Source organism: Rhinoderma darwinii, chromosome 6 (assembly GCF_050947455.1).
Source record: "Rhinoderma darwinii isolate aRhiDar2 chromosome 6, aRhiDar2.hap1, whole genome shotgun sequence".
NCBI classification, from domain to species: Eukaryota; Metazoa; Chordata; class Amphibia; order Anura; family Rhinodermatidae; genus Rhinoderma; species Rhinoderma darwinii.
In genome coordinates this window covers 59,594,469-59,619,484 of record NC_134692.1, presented here as the reverse complement: position 1 = coordinate 59,619,484, position 25,016 = coordinate 59,594,469, and the positions used below count along the sequence as shown (strand labels likewise).

The window sequence follows — 25,016 nt, the reverse complement described above, 5'->3', positions numbered from 1 at the left end:
AGTTTGCAATAGTTTGGGCAAGTAAGCAAATTTATTTCTGACAAATTTAATTTCAGCTGTTTTACAGCTACTGTAGTTCACATGTGGATTAATAATTTACTAGTCATGTGTTATCCTGCACTGAGTGTATTGGAAATTACTGTACAAACGTATTCAGTGTATTCATTGGGATTGACTATTTGTCATTACTCAGGGTGAGACATTGGAAAGACCAAGTACATAAGAAATCGCAGTCCGGGTCTGTCCTGTGAGAATAGACAATGCTTGTCTTATGATGATCAGTACATCACTATATTGAAGTCTGATTACACTGCATTCCCTCCCAGATGACTACAGAGCAGGGCAGTGCCCCGCAGAGCGTATATTCTCTAATAAGGAAAAGCAAATATACCACATACTGAAACTGCACAGAAGGCTACAGAGACGTTAAGAAGACGATGATCGGAATATTGTTAATACAAATATCTATTAATTTGTGGATTAAAATATTCTGTTTTCAATTCTGTTTTGTCCACAGGGGGCGCTGTTTGACTGAAGTCAGTAGAATTCATCAACTTATCACCTGTATATTTTTGTACATAAGAGTATTCATATACAAAGGGACGCTTTTGGAAGAACATAAATGTATAGAAAATATAAATAAATCTATAAAAGATTTAATATAAATGAATACATAAAAGATTGTATTGCTGTTCTAAATGGTTGAAACATAAAATGTACATAATACCCTAATCATTTACCTAGGCATTTTTGCTATTGCTAGTAGGTTTTTGTGAATAAATGCAGCTGTTTTATAAATATGGCAGAGATTTTACTGTTTATAATGCTTAACCATAGATCACACCAAATAACCTCCACACTAAGTATATGGCAGTATGTGTAGTCTAGTATCCAATATAAAAGCAAATAGCTGACTGGTTGCTCTGACCTATAGCAACTGTAACCCATACATTCATTTTCATAACCCCTCCCCCACCTATAAATAAACTATATACTATATAAATAAAACCATCGATCTCGTAATCCACATTAAATAGAGATATAAATTGATTGGCACCCAGTAGACTATACATACTTCTCAAAAAAGTGAGATCAATACTTGGAAAATCCCTGCTGTATATAAACATCATATCATACAAAAACCAGATCTTGTAAGACATTGGATAATATTCATGTACTCTTCCAACATTGTCTATTTGTGCCTAGGTGTCATCTCTATTAGATTACAATCACACTTGGAACAGAGAGCTGATACCTACATGTAGAAACTACGGGGTGTGGAAAACACTTTTTTTTACTTAGCAAGACAAGACTTCAACATTCTGCCGAATACATCAAAAGCCTAATGTCATCCACAAAGACCCAAATGCTGCTATAGATCAGTGCTTTCTGAATAACAAGCAGCGTACCATTTAGTTGCTATAACAACACGAGAAACAGAATGAAAACAACTCTGCCTAACTGAAGTCTCCGATGGGAGCCATCCAGATTCTCCTGTAATATTAAAATAAACACTATAAATCCTCTTAATACAAATCTCTTATTGCAGATCTGCCAGAACTGTCCCTTTAATTCAAATCTCCTGGAAGTTGGATTGTGTACCGGAGCCCGCTGACAATTTATTAACCTCATGATATATGCACGCTGCCGAGCATCAGGGATGGCAAAATCTGTCTAATGGCGCCTGGAACTAATGTAGGGCTCTTTGTAATCAAGAACACTTTTGATATATCCAGGTGACACGTGAACTAATTTCTATGATGATGACGACGGGCACCGCTGGGAAAAGAGATGCAAGAAGAACCACCATATTAGTGAGGACAAACCAACAAAATAAAATAGATGCTTTTTTTCCTTTATGTGAAGCTTAAGAAAGACTATGTAAATTTACTGTATTAGGCTATGTTCACACAGGGTAAAAGCACATCGTATCCGCCCTGTGCGCTACAGGGTATTGCGGCCGAAAAAACACACTAAATAGCGGTGCAGTTTTCGTCCGGAATGTCCACTGCGGAAAACTGCACCTAAAAAAAAAGTTTCATACTTACGTAGCCATGGCGACGCGTCCCTCCACCGTCCTGCAGCCCGGCCTCCTGGGATGACGCTTCATCCCATATGACAGCTGCAGCCTGTGATTGGCTGCAGTGGTCACTCGGGATGAAACGTCATCCCAGGAGACCGGCCTGGACGAAGAAACACAGAATTCTGGGTAAGTATAAGATTTATTTTTTTCTAAGTTGCGTTTTTTTTTCTTTTTATCTTATTTTATTTTTATCTGCTATCTGTTGCAGGTATTACCTCCCCATTGAATTCAATGCTACAAATAAGCAGCGATTACGCAAATACAATTGACATGCTGCGGGTCAATTTCTGAGTGTTTTTTCCGCTCAGCATTTATGCAGCGTGTGGATAAGATTTCTTCAAATCTCATCCACTCTGCTGCTACAGTATTATGCTGCGTATTTTCCGCAAAGAAATCCACAGTATTTATGCTACGTGTGAACTCACCCTTATGGCTGATAGCAGAAGGCTTATTAGACCTTTATAAAAATTACAATTCAGCCCCTAAAAATTGATCTTGAGGACTAAAGATGCAAGAAATTGTTGGAAATATCTAGAGAAGTTGGGTACATATCCTATACCCATAGACCACTTCTCCGTACCTCCAACCAACCTCCAGACCCAAGAGTATATCAGAAATTAAGATAACTACCGGTGGCCAGTTAAAAATAATTTCTTTAAAGATGTGATGAAATGTCAAGTAAAAGGGGGTAAACTAAGAAAAGCTTCCACAACATTCATTTTTAGCTAAAATTATGTGTACCTGGTAATCTCCATCGTAGCTCATCAGGTGGACTCTGCCATCTTTCCATTCACTTCCCGGTTCTTCTCTTATTTTCCACAGCAATCTGTTCTCCTGGCTTGAATTCCTGAGCACTCGCAATGTGGCACCACTGGTTCCTGATGCCCTATACCGAAATGCCAAGCAAAAGGCGCACCTAGGCTGATGCAATCTGGGGCTAAGTAAACGGGCATGTTGGCCCTCTCTTCTTCCACTGCTGGGTAGTCTCAAATAGTTTTTACTGTTGGCTATAAAAAAAAAAAAAGTAAAAACAACAGTAATATTAATGATTTAACAAATTATTTTCTATAGCGTGAAATTTAACATGTGCGTTGTTTCTTCCTGCACAAGAGCCCATGTGAACAAAACTTGGGGACAGCCCCTGTTGCCTAATATGAGAGCTATATTTATAGTATGTAGTTCATGTAGTTCCATTGAACAAGGTTTCGATTATCAGTCAACATATCAATTTATTTTTCATTATTGAGGATGTCACATACTTTAACAAAAAAATACATGCCTTTATATAAATCTAAGCATATCCTGGTTTAACCAGTAATAAAACGTCTGTTTTCCATGCCCAGAGAACTAACAGCAGCTGTTTCTCCGTCTTAAGCTGCTGTTGTCTCTCATCAAAGAACAAGACCACCCTGAACTAAGAGCAACCTCAAGCCCCTTTTCTTGTGTCTAGATCCTAAAAATAAAGTTTGAAAGTAGTTCCAACAGACAGTACAGTGTTTTGTTAGAAAAACCTGTGGTCAACATTATAACCAATGCAGTTTTAAACACAATGAACACTTGTTATTTCAGAAATACATGACCTTGAATGATCAGAGCTGATCAAGAGGAAGCGATCGAATAATAGAATGATCAATAAGAACATTGATGCACTATACCATATATTATATAAGTACAGCACAAACTGCCTATTGGAAGGATACTCTAAAAATTTGATAAATTCTCAATATGTTTGACACCAGACCTTCCTAGATGTGGAAGAACTTCAAAAGAGTAGAGTGGAACTAAAGAGAAGGTGTGTCCTAGCCACCCGAAAGTCACGAGTTGTCAATATCAGTGTTGTGTGCACCCTGCTTTGTTGTAGTCGCATAGATAGCCCCTCTGTCCACTGTTAGATGTTACTGCTCGGCAAATTCTTGGTCCTCAAGCATGAAAAGCATTAGCAAGGCCTGTGACAAATCTTTCTTTACAGGCACAGTTTTGATGCATGAGAGAGGCTTCTGTAAAGAGTCAGAAACACTAAGGGCTTTCTATTCATAGGCAATGATATCCTATATTCAATATTTTGCAACATGGCTGCAAAGATAAAAAAAGGAAACTACAAAGACCAACACAATATTAAGTCATAAGCACTTTAACCTTAGCATGATGACTCTTTAATAAGCAGTTATAGGCAGAGTGGATGATAGAAAAACTATTCTTTTAGAGGAAAGTCAGTGGCATAACATCAATTTATTTTACAAGCATATTTTTGCATTAATCTAAAAAACAAATGTGGGTAAGCTATACAGGTTTTCAAACATATATTACCTAAGGATGTCAAAAAGCCAGATAAAAAGGGTTGCAGGAGATGTCCCGTGCCCCCCCCCCCCAAGAAACAGTGCCTCTCTTGTCTGTGGGTTGTGTCTGGTATTGCATATCAGCTCCATGGCCTTAAATGGGGATGGATACCAGTTACTGCCAATGGCTGAGAATGACGTGGTTTTTTGAGAAAAAAAATGCAGACCCTTTTTTTGAATCTCAAACAACCCCTTTAAAGGGGTTTTCCCATCATAGACATTTATGACACATCCACAGAATATGCCATAAAGGTCAGATAGATGTGGGTCCCACCTCTGGGACCCACACCTATCTCTGGAAAGGGGCACCCTAAAACCCTAAACCCCGTTCTAGCTTTGTCTGTTCCTGCTGCCTCCGGCCACTTCCTGGTTATATGGTCAGGAGTTCTGAAAACAGCGTAGCTCGCTGATCTACGCTGTTTCTGTAACTCTCATAGTAGTGAATGGCACGGAATATTACGGAAGTAGCGTAGGAGGCGATCTTCGCTGTTTCCGTAACTACCATTCGGTTCTATAGGATTTACAAAAACAGCGTAGCTCAGCGAGTTACGCTGTTTTCGTAACTCACGGCCATGTAACCCTTTTCATGGTCGGAAATCAGCCGCAAGACAGCGGCAGAACGGGGATAGAGGGGGCCCCGTTCTAGAGATAGGTGTTGGTCCCAGAGGTGGGACCCACATCTATCTGACATTTATGACATATCCTGTGAATATGTCATAAATGTCTATGATGGGAAAAACCTTTTATGGCAAGTGGCAGTGATCAATAGGTTATATTGTAATAAACAATAAAGGAATTACATAATTAAGTTAACACCGTCACTTTACACGCCATTCTATTTTGTACTTCCATGTTTTATATAAAAGCATTTTAATGTTTTTTGTTTTTTTTTATAGAAAATCATTTTAATGTTTATATATACATATATATATATATATATATATATATATATATATATATATATATATATATATATATATATATATATATATATATATATATATATATATATATATATATATATAGATATATGTAAACAAGTTAAACTCTGATATTTGGAGCTAAAAGCGGTCTTTTCTGGAGGTACACAAAAGGTTAACAAAATAACAGCCAATTATAATATCCCAGAGGAGAGGAAATGAAAAGCGAAATCCAGCATAGGTTATAAAAATAGGTCCTTCCCTTCATGCAAAAGACTCATTATATTAATTAAACATTATTAGGCTGATGGAGATGGGCAGGCTGTGATTTCTACCGAGACCTTTGGTTAGTGCTCTTTCTGTTGCTGCAAGCACATATTTTATGCTTGAGGGGTCTTTTCCAAAATGGATTACAGACCCCTGTAAGCAATGGGCAAAGACTTCATACCCCAACATTCCTAGAAATAAAAAATAGTATATACTTAAATAGTAGATATAACCACTATCTGTATTTATGACAGCAGTGAAGGAGTAACCTCAGCTATTTTGGAACCTGCAGAGGAATTATGGGATATGTAGTTCTTTACAGATGCAGTGCTGAAGGTCGCTGGTTCCCATTTGGAGGGTTAACTATAATAAATGCTCTGTTTTTATATGGAGAAGGAAAATCCTCAACAAAACATGAGAATGAGGTAAGTCATTAAAATGGGTCATGCTGGGGAGTGAGGTGTAACTGTACCTTTTCTATAAACTGTGAGTAAAGGAACACCTTGTAGATGGATGATAATAAGATTTTCAGCATCATTATACAATACATCGAGTTTCAATAAAATAGAATGAGCTGTTGGAATTTGGAGGCATATTGAAAATCTCTATATCATTATTCTCTATGGGTATTTTACACAGTGGACTCCAAAAAGTAATTGAATGCGTTATCTTAGATACATCACTTTGGTGTAATAATGTTCCAAATAGGATTGGTGTAGTGTTGTATATACATTAAAGTGTGTCCAGGATAGACCATAGATAAACATGGTATTTGTATGCAGTTGTAGCATATTTCCCATAAACTGTATGTACAATCATGCAATACTTAACATTAAAATTTGGTGAATACCACAATGTGTCACAGAACATAAAATATATAGCAAACTTACCATGAACAGAGCCATAATGTCCCATCCAGGTACTATTTGGATGAAATGACCATGTGAAGTTAGCTTTAATATCATGTGTCCAGCTGCAAACATCTTCAGAATGGTCAAAATTGCAATTAAATCCCAATGGAACCACACAATCTTAAAAAAGAAAAAAAAAAGAATTATTTTTATGTTTCTCCAGTTTACTCTGCTCTTAGCTAAGCCTCAGTTTTCCATTGTTAAATTGCAAAAAAACATTGTGGACTGTAAACCTAGGTCTTCTGGGATCCTTTTACTTGGCTCATATGTTTTAAATTTGCCGTTAGTTTTGATAGATTGAAACCCACCTAATCCCACCAACAAAACAAAGATTGAAAACAAGACAAAGACGCCTGGGGTACAAATCTATCTGTATCCACCGTACGAAACGAAAGCTTCTAAAAGCTGGATTGGCAGCTAGTGGAGATGGTTTTACCTCCAGTAATTCTTTATCCTGATATAAAAAATACTAGCTGGATCTTCGCGTTAGCTTTCTTCTAGATATGAGAGAAGTTAGATAATGGACTGTAGTGTAATTTTCGCTTTGCTGATTATCTGCATCGCAACATACTGCTTTCAGCAAAACTAAATCTACCATATCAAAAAAGATTTCAAAAATTTACATAAAGGGGTTTTGCCACCAAGGACATTTATGGCATATCCAAAGAATATGTCAAAAATGTCTAATAGATGGGGGTCCCAGACGGCTATTCCGCTAGGCCAGCATCCAGGCAGAAATTGAATGTATAGGTACAGTCCATGTCCATGACTCTCTCCATCAAAGTCTAAGGGAGATACAGAAAGAGCCAAGCATGCTGGGAACCCTCTATATATGCCTGAACAATAAAATAATGATCCATATTATGTACCAATGATCCATGTATGTACTACTACCTTCATTATCTATGGAGTCATTGGTTTCCTCTTCAACAGCTACTTGTGTGGTCATCTCTTCAATCTTTATGGTTGGCTTCACGGTCTCTGAAGTAGGTGCCATTTCTGCAAAAAAAAAAAGTACATGATTTTCATCAAGCATAATGTAAAACCAATTTATTTATGTAATAAATAATAATATTTCAAACTGAAAAAAACAATGTCCGATGTTCCAAAATCTGGAACTTCTGATCAGCCTGTCACCGAGCTGCGTGCAATGTTTACATGGTACCTGCTGCTGATACAGTACCCGTCCACTTATCTCTGAATCAATAAACACTTCCCAGACTATTATCAAGTAGAAGTTTAATATTACACTGCAGCCTTGGACTTTACATGGAAAGGAGAGAAAAAAAATAATTGATGTCACTTTTTCCTATAGAAAGAATAAATATAAGACCACAATTTGGTATCGTGTAAAATGTTATTACATAAAGTTTTTAATAAACAGAAGTTGCATTATGGAAATGTAAAGAGTCTTCACTTCAATATTATGAAGCGGTACTGAAAAAGTTAACAGACCACTGCATTATTACGCCCATGTGTTGTACATTGAGAAAGTTGACTGTGAATGGAACAAAAAGCAGCCAAAATCTGTGATGTGAGGATAATTTCCCTCTTGAGTTTAAAAAAAAGGAAGAAAAAAACGGTATGCTTTGATGCGTGCTCGCTCTTTGGTCACTCTTCATTTTCAACCAACGGTACTTCTCATTCTTTGTTCTAGTTAGCAGGTCTGATGTTTGCAGTGAATTTGAAAGACTGAAGCAATACTATAAAAGGTAATGTATTTCTAGAGTAGTTAGGATTAGCAGATGGCTCACTATTTAATGCCAGGTTGTTGATTTTGAAAGCAGCGATGTCTCTACCAGATGCCTATAGAAGTTTAACTTGAACAATGTCTGTTTCGTGTCTTAAAGGAATAGTGTCGCCCAAAAAAAATATTTATATCAGTTTGATGTTAGTGTTTTATAAAAAACTTTTGTATTTATTTGTGTGTTTGTGTGTTACTTTTTTTTATTTTTTTACTTTTTCTTCCCTATGGGGGCTGCCATTTTTTTTCCATTTCTGTATGTGTCGATTAACGACACATACAGACATGGAATACGGCAGCTACAGTCCCATAGTGAATGCGAACGGGGCCCGTTCCATCCACTATGGTGTACGCCGTCTGTGTGGGAACGGCGCATGCGCCTCTCCCACACAGTCCAAGTTGAACTGAGCGCCGTCCGGCGCCATTTTCCTGTAGACCGGAAGTCGCGGCCGGACAGTAAGATTACTACTTCCGGTCGCGGCTTCCGGACTTGTGCACTTGGAGCAGCGGCAGTTGACAGAGCGGACGGACCGGAGGGAGCGGCGGCGGCGGCAGGAGCAGGTAAGTGATTTCTATGTATGTTCGTGTTTCAGTGTGTTTACTAGTGTATGTAAACCTTCTACACTGTGTGTTAGCTCAACAAATGGCGACACACAGTGTAGGAGGTTAGACCGTTCAATCCCCTCGTTTCTCCCGGCACTAGCCAGGATAAAGGAGGGGGGGATTCTGAGAGCTCACTAGAGCGAGGGATTTTTTCCCAATTTTGCAGCATAAAGCAATGTGGTTGCTTTACCACATGCAATGCTGCAATTTTGGGAATTGCTCCATCTAGTGACCAGTGCTGGGAAATATTATAAATTAGAATCTAATTTATAATATTTCCTGACTCGTGAAAAAAAAAAAAAAAATTAGAACAATGTTTAATCACCTACACACTAATTGTTTAACTAAAAAAGAAAAAAAAATTTTTGCTGGCAACACATTCCCTTTAAGCATTTCCTGGTCTTAGAAATATCAGCAATTGTTGGAGTTTTTAGTGATAAGAAGAGATCAGTTTTACAATACCCCATTTCCATACATGTATATTCCGGATAAGGAATTGCTTTGCATAAAAAAAAAAGGGACTTGTCATTTTAACAGGAAAGGAATTACTTTAAACGACACCATATTCTAGCTGCCTGCTGCTTGAGAACGCAGCCCCAAGGAATTGTCGGACTATGAACTTATAAAAGGAATTTTTGTGCTGTTGGCGAGATGGATTTAAAGTGCTGCACAGTAGTATAATACATTAGATGAGTATATATCTCCAGACATTTAGAGATTACTCATGTGGGAAAACTTGAGTGAAACTATCAAGCCTTGCAATCTGTTTCTTGTAAACTCCAGGATGGGGTCTTCCGTGCTGTACACCCTTGCTACGGATCCTATATCTACGACTAGGGAATTAAAAAACGTTCAAAGAACTTTCATGCCTACATGTCAATCAGTATAACTTGGTTTCCAACCAAGTCATTTCTTAGTGAATATTAAGCCTGCGGCTATCGCATACTCTTGTGGAAAGTTGACATTCAGATTGATATACAATATAAGGGTTAGTGTAACCCATTCTCCTTGAGGGCCCTACATAGAGCGTTAAGGTGAAAATGGTAAGCAAACACAACACATGGTGGAGTGTCCAGTCACTAGTACAAGGATCACCTGATACTGTGTGTAGTGAAGTCATTATGGAACCTAAAGTAAAATGTATCCAGAAAAACTGGATGTCAAAGGCAGGCCCATTCACTTGCGTTTCTTCCTTTGGAAAACTCCATGGTACCTGTAGTTGCACATCTTAGAAGTGTTGCTTTAAGGGTGTTTGAACTTCAAAAATTAAAAACTATGCGGGGAGTAAAGTAGACATGTATATGTGAGGAGACATCCCCTAAGGTCTCTTGCACACGACCTTTCTGCTAATCGGGTCATTTTTGACGGCATCCAATTGGCACCCGATAGTCTTCATGGACACATTCACTTTAGTGGGTGAATCGTGTCCGTGAAAAATGGTCAGAGTCTCCGATCCGAGGAAAGATAGAACATGTCCTATCTTTCCTCGGATCACTCGGACGGCACACTCGGTTGTGTGCATGAGGCGTAAAGGTGACATAGCTAAAAAAAAACACATAATGCAAGTCTGTAAGTATACTAATGATGTAAATGCTTACTACTAGTTATGTATAGTTGCACTATACAAGCACTCAGATTTTAATTTGGATCAAGTCAAGGTGACCAGTGTATGTCACAAGTAGTTTTGGAAAAACCTATATGAAATGAAAAACATTAACCAGTACAACAATATATGACTGTTACAAGGCCATTGCTTTACTTATTTTTTTTTCCATCAGTATTATTATATAAAATATATGATAGAGAGGTTTTCTAAAAATGCATTTACACTACACTACTCGGGTCCACTGAGAAACTTTAGACTGTTATGATGCAATCTAATCTCTGATGTCTAGGCCAGATAGAGTCATGGGGTAGTCAACAAGTTGATTTAATAAGAATCTTGGCAAGTATTTTACTTCCTTACTTTGTACTTCTGGTTTAAACACTATGTACAGAGTCGGGGATGGGTTACAATATTTCATATACAGCATGTAACTGTGGTGAGTAATCAGAGTGTGGTTCAAAGTCAGAGGTTGGTGTGAATGGGAAGTGGCCCGAGAATAGTTTCTAATTAACAAGCGGAAGACGTTGGAGACATTTCCTTTCAAAGAAGTTCCATCTTACTTTATAAATAAATGCTGCGAAAGGAAACTTGCCAATCACATGCCTAACGTGGTAACAAAGTAGAGGACATGAGGAGGACGAGGCCGTAAACAATGATGTGAAAACGTTAAAATTTACCATATAAATTGACTTAAACATATTAACAAAAAATTAAACTGCACTGACTTCCTGGTAGAACTGCAGCAGCCTGAACCAATGATAAGACAGGAGAGGGTCTGAAACTACCCCCGATTCCCTTTAGGCACTGTAACTAAACCGCAGTCACAGATCACAGCCCTGCCCTAGATAAACTGAGCCAAAAACCAACCAAGGAGCAAAAACCCAGGAACATAAATAGCAGGTAAGCATCACCTATACATAGTGACTTACATATCATTTTTTAGCTCCTGATGGGACGGTCACTTAAACTTAAAGTACAATATTTCAGATTATAGGTTCTCAGGCACAATTCACAAGGTGCATGCGATAAAATTCCTTTAATCAAGTATTAATGGGACCTGACGGATTCTGGATTATCAAATATTCTGGATTACTGGGCAGTTATAGAAAAGTGTATAAAACTTTTAGGGGTAGAGAACCTTCAAAAAGAATGTCCAAAATAATATGTTATGACACCATCTGCTAATTTTACATAGCTTTCTAATCAGAAGAATTTCCTAATCATCTCTTATAGAACCCAGGCTACAAGGATTTTCCTATATGAAGTTTATGCGTTTAAAATGTATTTCCTTTGTCTAGTCTGGATCCTATGTAATAATCATTTGCTATGGCTCTAATAACTTCCTCACATCATCCTAATACCCCTATTACAGATAATTATGTTTCCTTGCTTAAAAAAAACCTCGACAAGCAGGAGCCTTTGCAGAAGTTCACAATACAGATAATTATATTACCATTATATGAATATACAGTACGTATATTGCTAAAAGATTGATTAGACTGAATAGTCTACAAATTGCGTGCCACATAACTACATTTAATAATGACTTACAGTTGTGTTTATATGGCCCCTCCACATTGTTAACATAATCCTTTCAATGTCATTAGCAATGAACTTTCTAGAATTGCAACTCTGATATGCCATAGATGATTAAAATTAGATTGGGGCATGTCCAAAACAAAAGTAAACACATTTATTTTATAACAAGATTGTAAAGTAATCCTTGTGACAATATTGTATGAGATTTTACAGCTGTTTACCAGCAAGAATGGCACCCTGAGGAATACCACAGAAGAAACAGAAGCGACTCTATTTTGTGACAGTATTTTAAGAATCATGCGTATTTTTGGCTCTCTTCATGGCGAGAATAATAAGGATACACCCATGTCTGAAAGATCTGTCATTCGGAGAGTTTGTAATTTATGAAAGACGCCTAAACAAAACACATACCGAAACAATATGGCAGCTCAAACTGACAACACAGATGGAGAGCAAATTGAAGATGGAGTATAATGTTAGGCTAAAAAATGTTACTATATATTTTCCTTAAAGAGGCTCTGTCACCAGATTTTGCAACCCCTATCTGCTATTGCAGCAGATCGGCGCTGCAATGTAGATTACAGTAACGTTTTTATTTTTAAAAAACGAGCATTTTTGGCCAAGTTATGACCATTTTTGTATTTATGCAAATGAGGCTTGCAAAAGTCCAAGTGGGCGTGTTTACAGTAAAAGTCCAACTGGGCGTGTATTATGTGCGTACATCGGGGCGTTTTTACTACTTTTACTAGCTGGGCGTTCTGACGAGAAGTATCATCCACTTCTCTTCAGAACGCCCAGCTTCTGGCAGTGCAGACACAGAGCGTGTTCTCGAGAGATCACGCTGTGACGTCACTCACAGGTCCTGCATCGTGTCAGACGAGCGAGGACAAATCGGCACCAGAGGCTACAGTTGATTCTGCAGCAGCATCAGCGTTTGCAGGTAAGTAGCTACATCGACTTACCTGCAAACGCCGATGCTGCTGCAGAATCAACTGTAGCCTCTGGTGCCGATGTGTCCTCGCTCGTCTGACACGATGCAGGACCTGTGAGTGACGTCACAGCGTGATCTCTCGAGAACACGCTGTTTGTCTGTGCACTGCCAGAAGCTGGGTGTTAACGAACAGAAGTGGATGATACTTCTCGTCAGAACGCCCAGCTAGTAAAAGTAGTAAAAACGCCCCGATGTACGCACATAATACACGCCCAGTTGGACTTTTACTTTAAACACGCCCACTTGGACTTTTGCAAGCCTCATTTGCATAAATACAAAAATGGTCATAACTTGGCCAAAAATGCTCGTTTTTTAAAAATAAAAACGTTACCGTAATCTACATTGCAGCGCCGATCTGCTGCAATAGCAGATAGGGGTTGCAAAATCTGGTGACAGAGCCTCTTTAAACTGTTTATTTCCTTTAATGTAATCCTAAAACCAGGGGCCGAGTTTGCAGTGGCACCTGGGCCCTGTAACCTGAGGGGCCCCAAATTGTTCTTCTGCTCCATGTAAGGAGACCAGTACAATGAATAAGTGATAGTTGGGGGGCTCTGTTACATATTTTGCATTGGGGCCCAGAAGCTTCAGGTTACGACTCTGCCTAAAACACACAATAGTAAGGATAAAAGAATACAATGAATTACATGACACCCAAAGCAGGATTTCTTTAAGGCTCTGTTTACATTTGTGTTGTGAGCCTCCATTGGGAGTTCCGATGGCCTTTCCAATAATATTGACAGTAAAGGGGGTTTTACACTGTGCAATTATCAGGCAAACCATCGTTCATAGAACACCCGTTTCCGATAATTGCTCTGTGCGAACAGGGCAGCGATCAGCAGATAAACGAGCAAACGCTCGTTCATCTGCTGATCGTATCGTTTTAAAAAAGTTAAATATTAGCGTTGTCAGCAGCATATCTCCCTGTGTAAACAGGGAGACGCGCTGCCGACATGATAATAATATACGGGGACAAGCGCGATCGGAGTAACGACTGCTCGTCCCCATACATAGCTCCCTGTCACAGGAGCAAATGAGCGCCGATCACCGATCTGTCTCGTTGATTGGCGCTCGCTGCACTGGTCAAAATCGGCCTGTGTGATAGGGCCTTTAGAATAACGTATTCTGCTTTGCTACTCTTGCCTTCAAAAATACCGGAACCAGACAGACCCCATTACAGTCAATTGGGTGTGTCCGTGTCCTTTTGAAACCACTGGAAAAAAGATCTATCACATTTCCTTGCCTTACATTGCAAACAGAAGGCATAATATGATGCTAGTATAAAAACAGCCAAAGACGTAAAGTATAGAACACGTTTATATGGATTCTTAAATGGATTAAATTATTTTGTGCCTTAATCTGTGAACTGTCCAATATTCATGTGAGCTCCAAAGCAAAAAATTTATGTGACCATCTTAATACTTTCAATTTACAAGCCAGTCATAAAAATATCTGCAGAATGTAGTCCTAGCCATAGAAGGATGTGATTGGTTTGTGATGTAAGAATTGTTTGTGTATCTCATTATTTTACTACAGCGCCGAAAGTTTGTCTGAGATAATGGAAAAGAAACTATCAGACACTGTTGTGTGCGAAATAGAAAGTGAAGAAGAGAAAGCCCCCCTTCTGAGCACAGACCGGCAGCAGAAAGAAATTCCAAATTCAGACGCCCAGCAGTGCAGTAATTGAAAGCAGACGCTCGGAACTTCAAAAAAAGATCCATAACAGATGCAGGGCATGGCTCAGAGCAGCGGAACACCTCAGGAGGAAGCTGGACCTGGAGAGTGAGTTGTCAGGTGTTCAGTACTTGGGCTGCTGCCAGTTTACTCTCTTGTTTGAGTAGCTAGGTAACATCCCAGTCCGATGTACTATTCCCAACATGTATCAGTAGTTTGAGATAGTACAATAAAAAAATAAAATTCAGAGACTAAAGGCCTGTTTGCTTGAAAATATTATTATTACAATGTGAACAAATTAAAGCGGTTTGTTACGATACTTGCCCGGTTTATACATAAAAATTATCGGTACCGGTGTGATTGTGATATGCAAAAAGTTGTCCTCTGACTTATCCCTATTGTACTGTATTAATTCTTACAATTTTTTGGGGCAAGATACTTTCCACATGCTTTGAGTGGTAAATCTACAAATCTGACACTGAAATAGTTATATTCAAAAACAACTATATGATAAAAGATATATTATATGTGATTTCACTTTTTCAGTTAGAAAATAAGGTGACATGTGCAGGCAGGTGGCACATCTTTACCCTTGTCCGCTCTTTGGTAAATCTGTGATTCTGAAGTTTAAAAGTTTTGCCATTTCAAGTCATTGTTCTTATTTACAATAATTACATGTTACATGTTAAAACAATCCATCACTCTTTATACTGACAAGAAAAGTGACAGCCCCACTGGGCATTTCATAGGTTTAAGAAGGACCAAGTCATCTGGAATCATTAATGTTTAGCTAACTAGAGTTATGTGAAAGTTACAGTCTCCGGTGGAACATCAGATGGCAGCTCACTTGGGAGTTCAAAACCATGACCGGAGCGCCTCTTCCTTTAGTGACCCAAAGACATATGATATTTTCAACCTTTAGTAAGCCGTAACCTCAGTCTAGAGCTGGCCAGTTATTAACCCCAGGCAGCCAGCCCTATGGCATCTGAGACTGGCGGAAAAGGAAGGAACATAGAGGTGCCAGCTGTCATCCTCACTCACATAGCTTAGATCATGAATGTAATATTGAAGAGGAGAGATTTGCTTTCAAAGTTTTTTGAAAGTAAGAATAAGGTGAAGACAGGGGGGGATTAAGAAGTAAGCACTCATATTCCATATCCAATCTTTCACAGGTCACGATGAAGTGTTTATATCAAAGCCACAAATAGCCACTCTTCATGTGTAAACCGGAAACTCCCATGTTCATTAATAAATTCATATATAATATTGACCAAACCAGTCAACTTTAGCAAGTTTTTGTGGGATTTAGTTAGTAATTTGTTGCAAACTTGTACTTTTACAACACTAATCAATCAGCTTCTTAAATCTAACTTGTTGTTGGGTATAGCAACTTGATTTTGTTTTTTTTTTACCTAAATCCATGGTCCTTCTGAGATAAAGTTCATGAATTTAGAAATGTCAGCATTCTGTAAATAGTTTATTGCAATTGCATGTGGAAAAAAAAATGTAGGAGTGAATTATGTTTTTAGGTTGACCATTGAGAAGTTATGTGTGATGGACCACTCTATACTGCTTCCGGCAGTGACAAGTAAGTGAGATATGTTTCCCAGATGTGGTTAAGTATAACTCTAGGGGATGTCACCAAGGCACATCTGGTGAGCAGAGATAGGTTTTCAATGTTTAACAAGCAAATCCTGTGACAAGCTTCCATCAAAATAAAATATCAAAGAGACTACACTGATCCACATATTTGGAAGATTGACTGTAGTATCTTGGTGGGTCTTTTAGTTTTTGCTAGTCTCTTTCAGTAAGGTCTATGTGGGTGCTTCTTTCCATTGATTGGTTTTATTATGCCCGCTTTGGCTAATGTGGTATCCGTGTGGGGGATTACCTCGATAGGAGAACATATCCTAAAGACAATTTCAGGACCCGTAAGTGGACAATCCTTTCAAATATGAATTTAATGATTATTAGATTCAATTTTTTTCTCACTTATGAAGCAAAAAAGGAAGATTTAAAAAAGTATTTAAAAATATACACACTTAGGACAGTTAAAAGGTTAATATACAGTATATGTTTATACTGATAAACAAGAAGACTATTTGTAAGGGAAATAGTAAGACAGTGGTAAGACCATATGCAATCCATCAGCTTTTTTTGTTAGAGGCAACGAGGAATAGTGCACTAACAATATCAAACAATATCTTTTCTTTGATAATACAACAATGAATTAAAATAAATTTTCATTTTTAGAGCGGACATACTATGATGTGTTAGTCAAAGCTTTACAAGTCTTACTAACAAAGGAGGCTTTGACTGTAACTGTTTGTAAACATGCAAATTTCTCTATCTCCATGACCCACGACTCATCCCACTTATGCTTATGCTCAGACATATCCTTGGTTTCCAAATTGCAGTGAAAAATGGTCTTCTATAAGGGTGGTACTCTCAAAGAGGAGGGCATATATACATAGGTTATGAAGGACTAAAAAAAATCCATCTAAGTAAATGATGGTCTAGATAAAAGGTGGTCTTTTGGAGAGGTTTTGCGTATTTGATTTCTTGGAAGATTTTTTTTTACTAGGAGACAAACATGATCAGTTACACAGCCTTGTCAGTTGCTCTGATAATGAAACAAGTTCTTCTTGTACCAACAAATTTTGAGAAATGTAAGACAGATTTAATAGTAAGTGGAATATGGCAACTTGGCCATTTGATTAAAATAGCGTAAATACGGTCCATAGTGCATCCGTAATGCATCCGCATTTAGGGAGCCGCAAAAAAGAAGAAAACCACAAATGATGTGCAACATCTGAAAACCTACAAGTCCGTGCCGCAATTACGGACAAAAAAAGGACATGTTCTATAATTGCTACGGCACGGACGCCCATCCGTAAAAATACAAAAAGGTGTCCATAGCCCAAAGAAATGAATGGGTCCATAATTACGGTCCATAATTACGGACCATAATTACCGGTGAAATCTACGGTCATGTGCATGGGGCCTAAATTTGTACAAGCAGGTTCATATTTTAATACATCATCTCACCTGTTCTGTCACAACCCAGTATCTCCATCCTCATGCCCATGCCAGCTGGAGACCACCTTTCTGGATAAACTCGTATTAACTGTGCAGCAACCGGATCAAATCTACGAACTTCAGGGGTATCAAAATGCATGTTTCCCTCAAACAACTGAAAACAAGATTAAACAAGACATTCAGGATACTGTTGGATAACATCTCCCTTCTCAGTTAAGTATAATATTAGCAATGCAACAATAGATCAATAACTTTCACAGAAAAGATGAGGGAGATATAGCGAAACATTAGAACTTAAATAATACTGGTAATATAATTTATTAAATTATGAGGACAGGAACTATTTAAAATAGTCTGCTAGTAATGAGTCAAAAAGCAAGCCAATATCTAATCCCAAACTCATGATACCTTTAACTTTCCAGCTGTTGCAAAACTAAAAGTCCCAGGACATACTCGTAGCTTACCTTTTGAAGATACTAGTTAAGACTCTAATACTTTACATCAATATTTTGCACCAAGAATGGTGCACACCATTAATAATTCTGGTGCATTTTACCACGCTCCTTTTATAGACACTGTTTCTCCCCCAATGTTTTTTACAATTCATCGAAAATATTGCTCCTAAATTCTTAGTGTTCCTACAGTTTCTTTATATACATTTAACTGTAAATACTAATTTGAAAGACCATAAGTGTCTGATTTAGCATTTAATAAAAAAAAAAAAAAACAACATTTCATACCTTGGCCTGCTCTGTTTTAGAATCCTGAATATACTCCCAATCATTTCCATTTTGACTGTATGCCACTTTAAATTTCCGAACAAATGCCCTGTTTTCAGTGCTGGTATCTCCCCCTCGAGCACCCTGTATAATGATTCCTTTCACAGTCTTAAGGGTTCCAAGATCAACCTGCAACCACTCCTTTCCTGCTTGCTCAGTAGTCATCCGGGAATACCAGCCTGATCGACTGCTGACTAGACGTGCCCCACCAGGAGGCCACAGATACTCTCTGGTCGAAGATGCAGTGATTTGGGAGTCTGAAATAAGGCCAGACATCATTCCCAGCATGTTGGAGCATGGACCATCTGAAAAGCCAAAAAGAGACGATAATCGAAACAAATTTTATATATATATATCCCCAATTCAAATTTAAACATTCATGAATCAATTATTACGTACTCTCATACTATAAGATATGTTTTCTTATTTTAAAAAAACAACAAAAACAGTGTAAATAGTATAACAGCTATCGTCAGCCTATACAGCCCACAAGGAACATTCTATCGCAAAGTATAAATTAAAACAATTTAAAAAAGTTATGTGCCAAGTATAACAAATAGGTTTATGATATGGACCTGTGATCTGGCAGCCATAAAGCTCCACTCTCATTGCTATTCCAGAATTCCACGTCTGAGGACGGAATCGGACAAATCGAGTCAATACTGGCTGAGGGAACTTGTTCAATACCACTTCTGAGGTGTCATTATTTCCAGGAAAGATCTAAAAAAGAACAAAGGAAACATCAACATAACAGATGTATTTTGTTTATTAAAAATATATATTTTGCCAACCTCAGATGATAAAAAGAGCTTTTTATTTATTTTACTTGTTATTCACGAAAAATTCCTAATGTATTTAAAAGATTTAGAAAAGGGGGCGCAGTCTTAATAAATAAGACACATTTTACTCCACTGCTCTTCATATTAAGAGGCGCACCTCTCTTAATAAACTAGGCGCATCTCTGGCTGTCCTTGTGCCGGAATGTCAAATTTACTGAAGCTACGACCTGGGGTAAATTTGCGCTATAATTTACTCCAGTTTCTGGCGTAAATTATAGCAAATGTTTCGGGTTACGAATGGCCCCTTTTGCTAAACACGACACAATTTTAAAAAAAAGTGGTGAAGGCAGTGGAGAAAATGTGACTTTTCTATGCCAGAAAATTGGCGTAGAGTACTTAATAAATTCCCCCCACTGAGTTAAACTTCCATTCCACTTTGGCAAGAAAAAAATATTCTAATATTCAAAAAGTGTCGGTGTGCACCATAAATTTGGAGCATTTTGATTGACGGAAATTGGTTTAAGACTGACATCCTTCACTAATCCCTACAGTGAATTTTTTTTTGACAACAGGTTTAGAGTTTGGGGAGAGGTGGCCTGGCACACAGAAGCTTTGTAAACGTTCTGGTGGACAGTTAGTTGGTTGACAAATAAGTACCGTACTACACCGATGATGCAAAAAAAGGAAGATTTTAAGGTACACAAAAATAATATAAAATATATACACTTCCAGACAATTAAAAGGTCAACATGCTGTATATGTTCAATTCGCAACTAATGGTTAAAAAGTCCATGATTTTTCATGTTTATGGACAACACTGTAGTTCCTCTACAACTATGTGTATACATAATACTAGTAGCCAGTATGTTTTTTGTATTTAATTGGGGGAATGATTGGGGTATACAATCCACTAAACGCCCTATGGCATAATTGTTCGAATGTAAGAGATAATCGCCACATGTAACATTGTGTAACAATCGAACGATGAAAGATAAATCCTTTGCACGGAACGGTCACATCTACCTGGGTGAAAGATTATTGTTTGTCGCTGCTACATCTCCTTGTCTAATCAGAAATCTTCCAGTTATTAGCAGATCAATCCTTTGCACACCACCTACCAGCTCAATAATCTTTGTGTGTAATTGCTGTATGGGAGAACGAGCAACGATCGCAGAAAATCTTTAGCAATTATTGTCACATATAATAGACCGTCTTTTGAACGCAAAAAACTCAATAATCATCGCTCGTTGCTAGTTCATGAAAGAGTATCTGCCCGTCTAATAGGACCCTAAGTAAATTAAGAAATAGAAAAAAAGAATGGCACCAATGAATGCACGATACCCACATACTGAGAATTCGTGCCATTATTCCATACAGACTTCATCCCTTATATATGCAGACATGAGAGACCGCTTTAATGACTAGAGATTAGCTACGAGGGATTATTTTCATGCTTACTGCCCTCTAGTATCAGATCTAAAATTGCAAACAATCTTATCAAAACGCATCTCAAATGCAGAATTTAATGTTTTCCATGAGCTTAAAGTGATCAGGGAGTAGATATGCTTTTCCCATACAAATGAGATGCAAAATAAAGTACCAGCCACTTGATGGGAAAAGCAAGGAGAAGGGTATAGGATACCTGGCATTAATTACAGTTAATAAGTTGAAAAGACTTCCTTTGGAGATTCAGTGAAAACACCAGAGCTTCGTATAAGTGGGAAAACATCCTGGCCAGTAGTACGACATACAGGCTTCTATGCTGGTGTTCTAATATGAGGTAATTATTCACAAGGACACTAATACACAGTGGAGCAGATGTACTAAGACTTACTAATAGTTAGACAGCGTAAATCTAGTCCAGGCAGTGTGAAGATGCACCAAATTGATCACAATTTTACACGTATGATCAATTTGGCGTATCTAGCTTGACCTGTTAGACACTTTGCTCTTGCTTATACCACCCTTGATTTGGCTTAAATTTGCATCAGAATTTTGAGTCCGATTTTTGTCGCACTTTAGCACATTTTAAACTACCCCCTCTGTTTCTAGACACTTTTGAAAAATGTCTAGGACGCACTAACATCTATTCAAATGCGACATTGCGCGACAAAAATGCACCACATTTTGCCACATAATATAGAAGAAATCCGGCACAGCGTCAATAGTAAACCTGCCCCAATGTTTCCATCAAAGAAAATCCAATTTACCTTGTAACAAACATTGATCTAAGGGTATGTTCACACGAGGTCATTACGTCCGTAATTGACGGACGTATTTCGGCCGCAAGTACCGGACCGAACACAGTGCAGGGAGCCGGGCTCCTAGCATCATAGTTATGTACGACGCTAGGAGTCCCTGCCTCGCTGCCAGACAACTGTCTCGTACTGTAATCATGTTTTCAGTACGAGACAGTTGTCCGGCAGCGAGGCAGGGACTCCTAGCGTCGTACATAACTATGATGCTAGGAGCCCGGCTCCCTGCAGTGTGTTCGGTCCGGTACTTGCGGCCGAAATACGTCCGTCAATTACGGATGTAATGACCTCGTGTGAACATACCCTAATTCTTATAACAAATCTGTATATTTCAGTAGTGCATAGATTATACCCTGGGACCCATTTTTTTTATTTTCTTAATACTTTTGTTTATATGTATTCATGTTACTAATTAGCTGTTATATCTCTGTGATACTTACTTCCACATTTAGACCGTATGCAAATGGTTGTAATACGGCTCCATCGGTTATAATAAGGCTCCGATAGACTTGTATGAAGCCCTACTGTACCTCTATATGTCTCCAATTTCATACACAGAATGCACTATTGCAGTGCTCGTGAGGCGGGACTCACAGGTGAAGCATCACGCAGTTGTTGCTGAGTCAGATGTAGAAGATTTGGCAAAAATTTCTGTAACTGAAAATCAATTCCATTCATCGAAATGGAACTTGCAGAAATAACCACATTCAGATGAACTAAACTGATTTTCAATCACAGAAATTTCTACACCAAAATCTGCCGCATGTGACTGCGCCCTTATGCCGCTGTTCTCCCCGGAAGCATTGTTTCTAGTGGAGAATATCTTGAAAACTGGGACCACACAGTGTCTCTTACACAATGAGTGCCTATGGCTCTGCAGTATGGACATTTATATAGATTTTTTTTTTTTAGTTAGATGTCAAATATGCTTGTGTTCTGCTTTCTACGAAATTATTACATTTTTGGGAAGGTGGTGGTTTTTTTGCTATATATTTAATATTAGCAAGATCAAAGCACTCACAAATTAGCAGACTAACCACGTACACATCTAGATAGAGCCATGGGATATTTACTAAGAACAAGTGAATGTGATAGAATGATAATCCATCCTAATGTCGCCAAAAAAAGGAGCAGTGTGTATGATCTAATCACAAATCACTAGAAATCTAAAAGCCCAATCTTTGAACAGCAGAGAGATGAAGACAGAAAAGCAAATAAGATAGATTATCTGCACAGTAAAGACTTAATTACACTTGTACTATTCAAATGTGCTAACAAGTCGCCGTTCCTTCTTTTCTCTAACATTTTTCATTGTGAAAAGCCTTTGAGCAATTTCTTTAAAGATTTGACATCTACAGAATGCATCATTTCTGGCATTTCCTGTACACAGTGATTTGTTGCAGCAGGTGCATGGATTTCGGCAAGCTCCGTTGAGATAAATGAGGTAGTCGCAGAAATTTCTGCAACAAATTTGCTGTCTGTAAATACCCCCTTACATTTAGGGCTTGTCCACACGTAACAGAATTGCTGCAGAAAATTTCCACACAATTTCCTGCGGTTTTTACTACATAAAATGGTGCGGAATTTGCTGCTTTTTTATCAATGTCGGGAGATGGTGACATCTCCTCTGAAAAACGCAGCAATTCAGTCCACTTTCCGCAGCAGGAATGGACATGCTGCGGTTCAAAAAATACGCACCGCAGGTGAATTTCTGCAAGGAAATTTTACGCAGCGTGTGTATGATATTTGTGAAATCAAACCCACTTTGCTGCTACTGTATTTTGCTGCGTATTTACTGTCCGCAATTCTGGACGGAAAATACGCAGCAATTCCGCTACGTGTGGACAAGCCCATGTAATGATCTAAGTTCCGTCCAGTAGAATTATGCATGTCCCGTTGTTAGGTCCATAATACGAACACTTTAATATGAATACAACACAAATACAGTAATATGGTGCCATACTACAAACATCTGAAATTGGCCTTGAGTGGATTTTCCACATATGCGGTGATCACCATTCTTTTTTAGTTAGATACACAAGACAACAGGGGAAATTTAAAGGGGCTCTGTCACCAGTTTATAAGTGGGCGTTTTGAAGAGAAGTGTATGATGCTGACCAATCAGCGTCATACACTTTCGCTTTATTCATGCCCAGCTTGTTTCACTGCACAGTGTGATCTCGCGAGATCAGACTGTGACGGGACTTCCTCCCACAGGTTCTTCATCGAAGCCATGGAAGACTGAACAGACATCACCTCCAGCCGCTGCAGGTTCGGATAAACGTCTGTTGACTCTTCCACGCTCCGATGAAGGACCTGTGGGAGGAAGTCTCGTCACTGCGTGATCTCGCGAGATCACGCTGTGCAGTGAAACAAGCTGGAATGAAGAGAAGTGTATGACGCTGATTGGTCATTAAGAACTAATTAGCATAAATCTAAAATTGTTCATAACTTGCTCAAAAATGATTGTTTTTCAAAATAAAAACCACTGTTGTTATCTACATCACAGCGCCTATCAGATTATGTAGGCGATAGGGCACTTCTAATCTGGTGACAGAGCCTTTTTAACAACGTTTCTACACCAATTTTCTGGCGTAGAAATGTAGCAAAGGGCCCAAAAGTTGAAAACATTTTGATTTTTGGGATATTTCCATTGATCTCGCTGCTTTAAATAAAAAAGTGGTCGTCGCTTAGCGGAAAGGGGTATGGCCACTGCAGCCTGACTCATTTCCTATGATGTATGCCAGAAACTTGCGTACATTATAGTGCAACTCTACGCCAGCTCCTACCTGGTGTAGATTTCAATCAGTGCCGCACAGACAGCCGAAGAAGTAAGAGGCGTGTACCACTTATTCAATTTGCCGCAGCTTAATCCGGCTTGAATCTTATTAAGACTGGATCAGTCTTAATAAATCTTCCCCATAGTATTTTCTGAAATTTTTTACATTTTTCTCTAAGAGGTTGAAGACACTTTTCCTTTTTCTTTAAAAGTTGTATTAACTTCAGGCCGTTTAGAAAACCTATTAATTTACGGTAACAATAAAACTCTGTTAAATCCGAATACAATTTACAGCTTTGAACTTCCTCTCCTTTCTTTTATGCTTTGGCCATCATTATACTGCACACTTAAATGGTGCAGACATTTCTGATAGTTGACTTGTGGCTCTTTCTGCCATCTGTGCATTTGTACTGCACCTGTAGGCCCTTTGTAGGATTAACTGCCCCCTCCCTCCATAAATATATATAGCGAAGGGGGTGAGGGAAAAAGTGCTTTAGAAGTCTGTGTACTAACAGGATTAGGATTTCAAAACTTCATCCGTGTGGAATTTGGGGATTGTAGGAGAGAAATTCCGATAAGAAATGACTTCAACTGGAGGAATGAAGTAAAACGAGAAGGCTATTTTTTTTTTTTTACAGCCGAGCCACCTGCACTTATTTGTTGCATGGTGTCTTATTAATGACGCCTGGTCTGACTGATCAAAACGAAAGCGAC

The 25,016-nt window shown here is 38.4% G+C and overlaps 1 protein-coding gene across 4 annotated transcripts in view; it reads right to left on the bottom strand.

Moving 5' to 3' along the window:
• Window positions 1-25,016, bottom strand: part of NRP2 (neuropilin 2) — a 125,134-nt gene that overhangs the window by 38,069 nt on the left and 62,049 nt on the right. For 2 of the 4 annotated variants that reach the window (XM_075829838.1, XM_075829840.1), the window contains exons 8-13: window positions 19,065-19,209; window positions 18,451-18,794; window positions 17,720-17,864; window positions 7,409-7,516; window positions 6,497-6,637; window positions 2,825-3,090 (exon numbers count right to left, since the gene is read on the bottom strand). In XM_075829838.1, coding sequence (XP_075685953.1) covers window positions 2,825-3,090; window positions 6,497-6,637; window positions 7,409-7,516; window positions 17,720-17,864; window positions 18,451-18,794; window positions 19,065-19,209 — 1,149 coding nt within the window. The remainder of the gene's footprint in view (window positions 1-2,824; window positions 3,091-6,496; window positions 6,638-7,408; window positions 7,517-17,719; window positions 17,865-18,450; window positions 18,795-19,064; window positions 19,210-25,016) is intronic. The other 2 variants (XM_075829839.1, XM_075829841.1) reach the window with 1 other exon arrangement.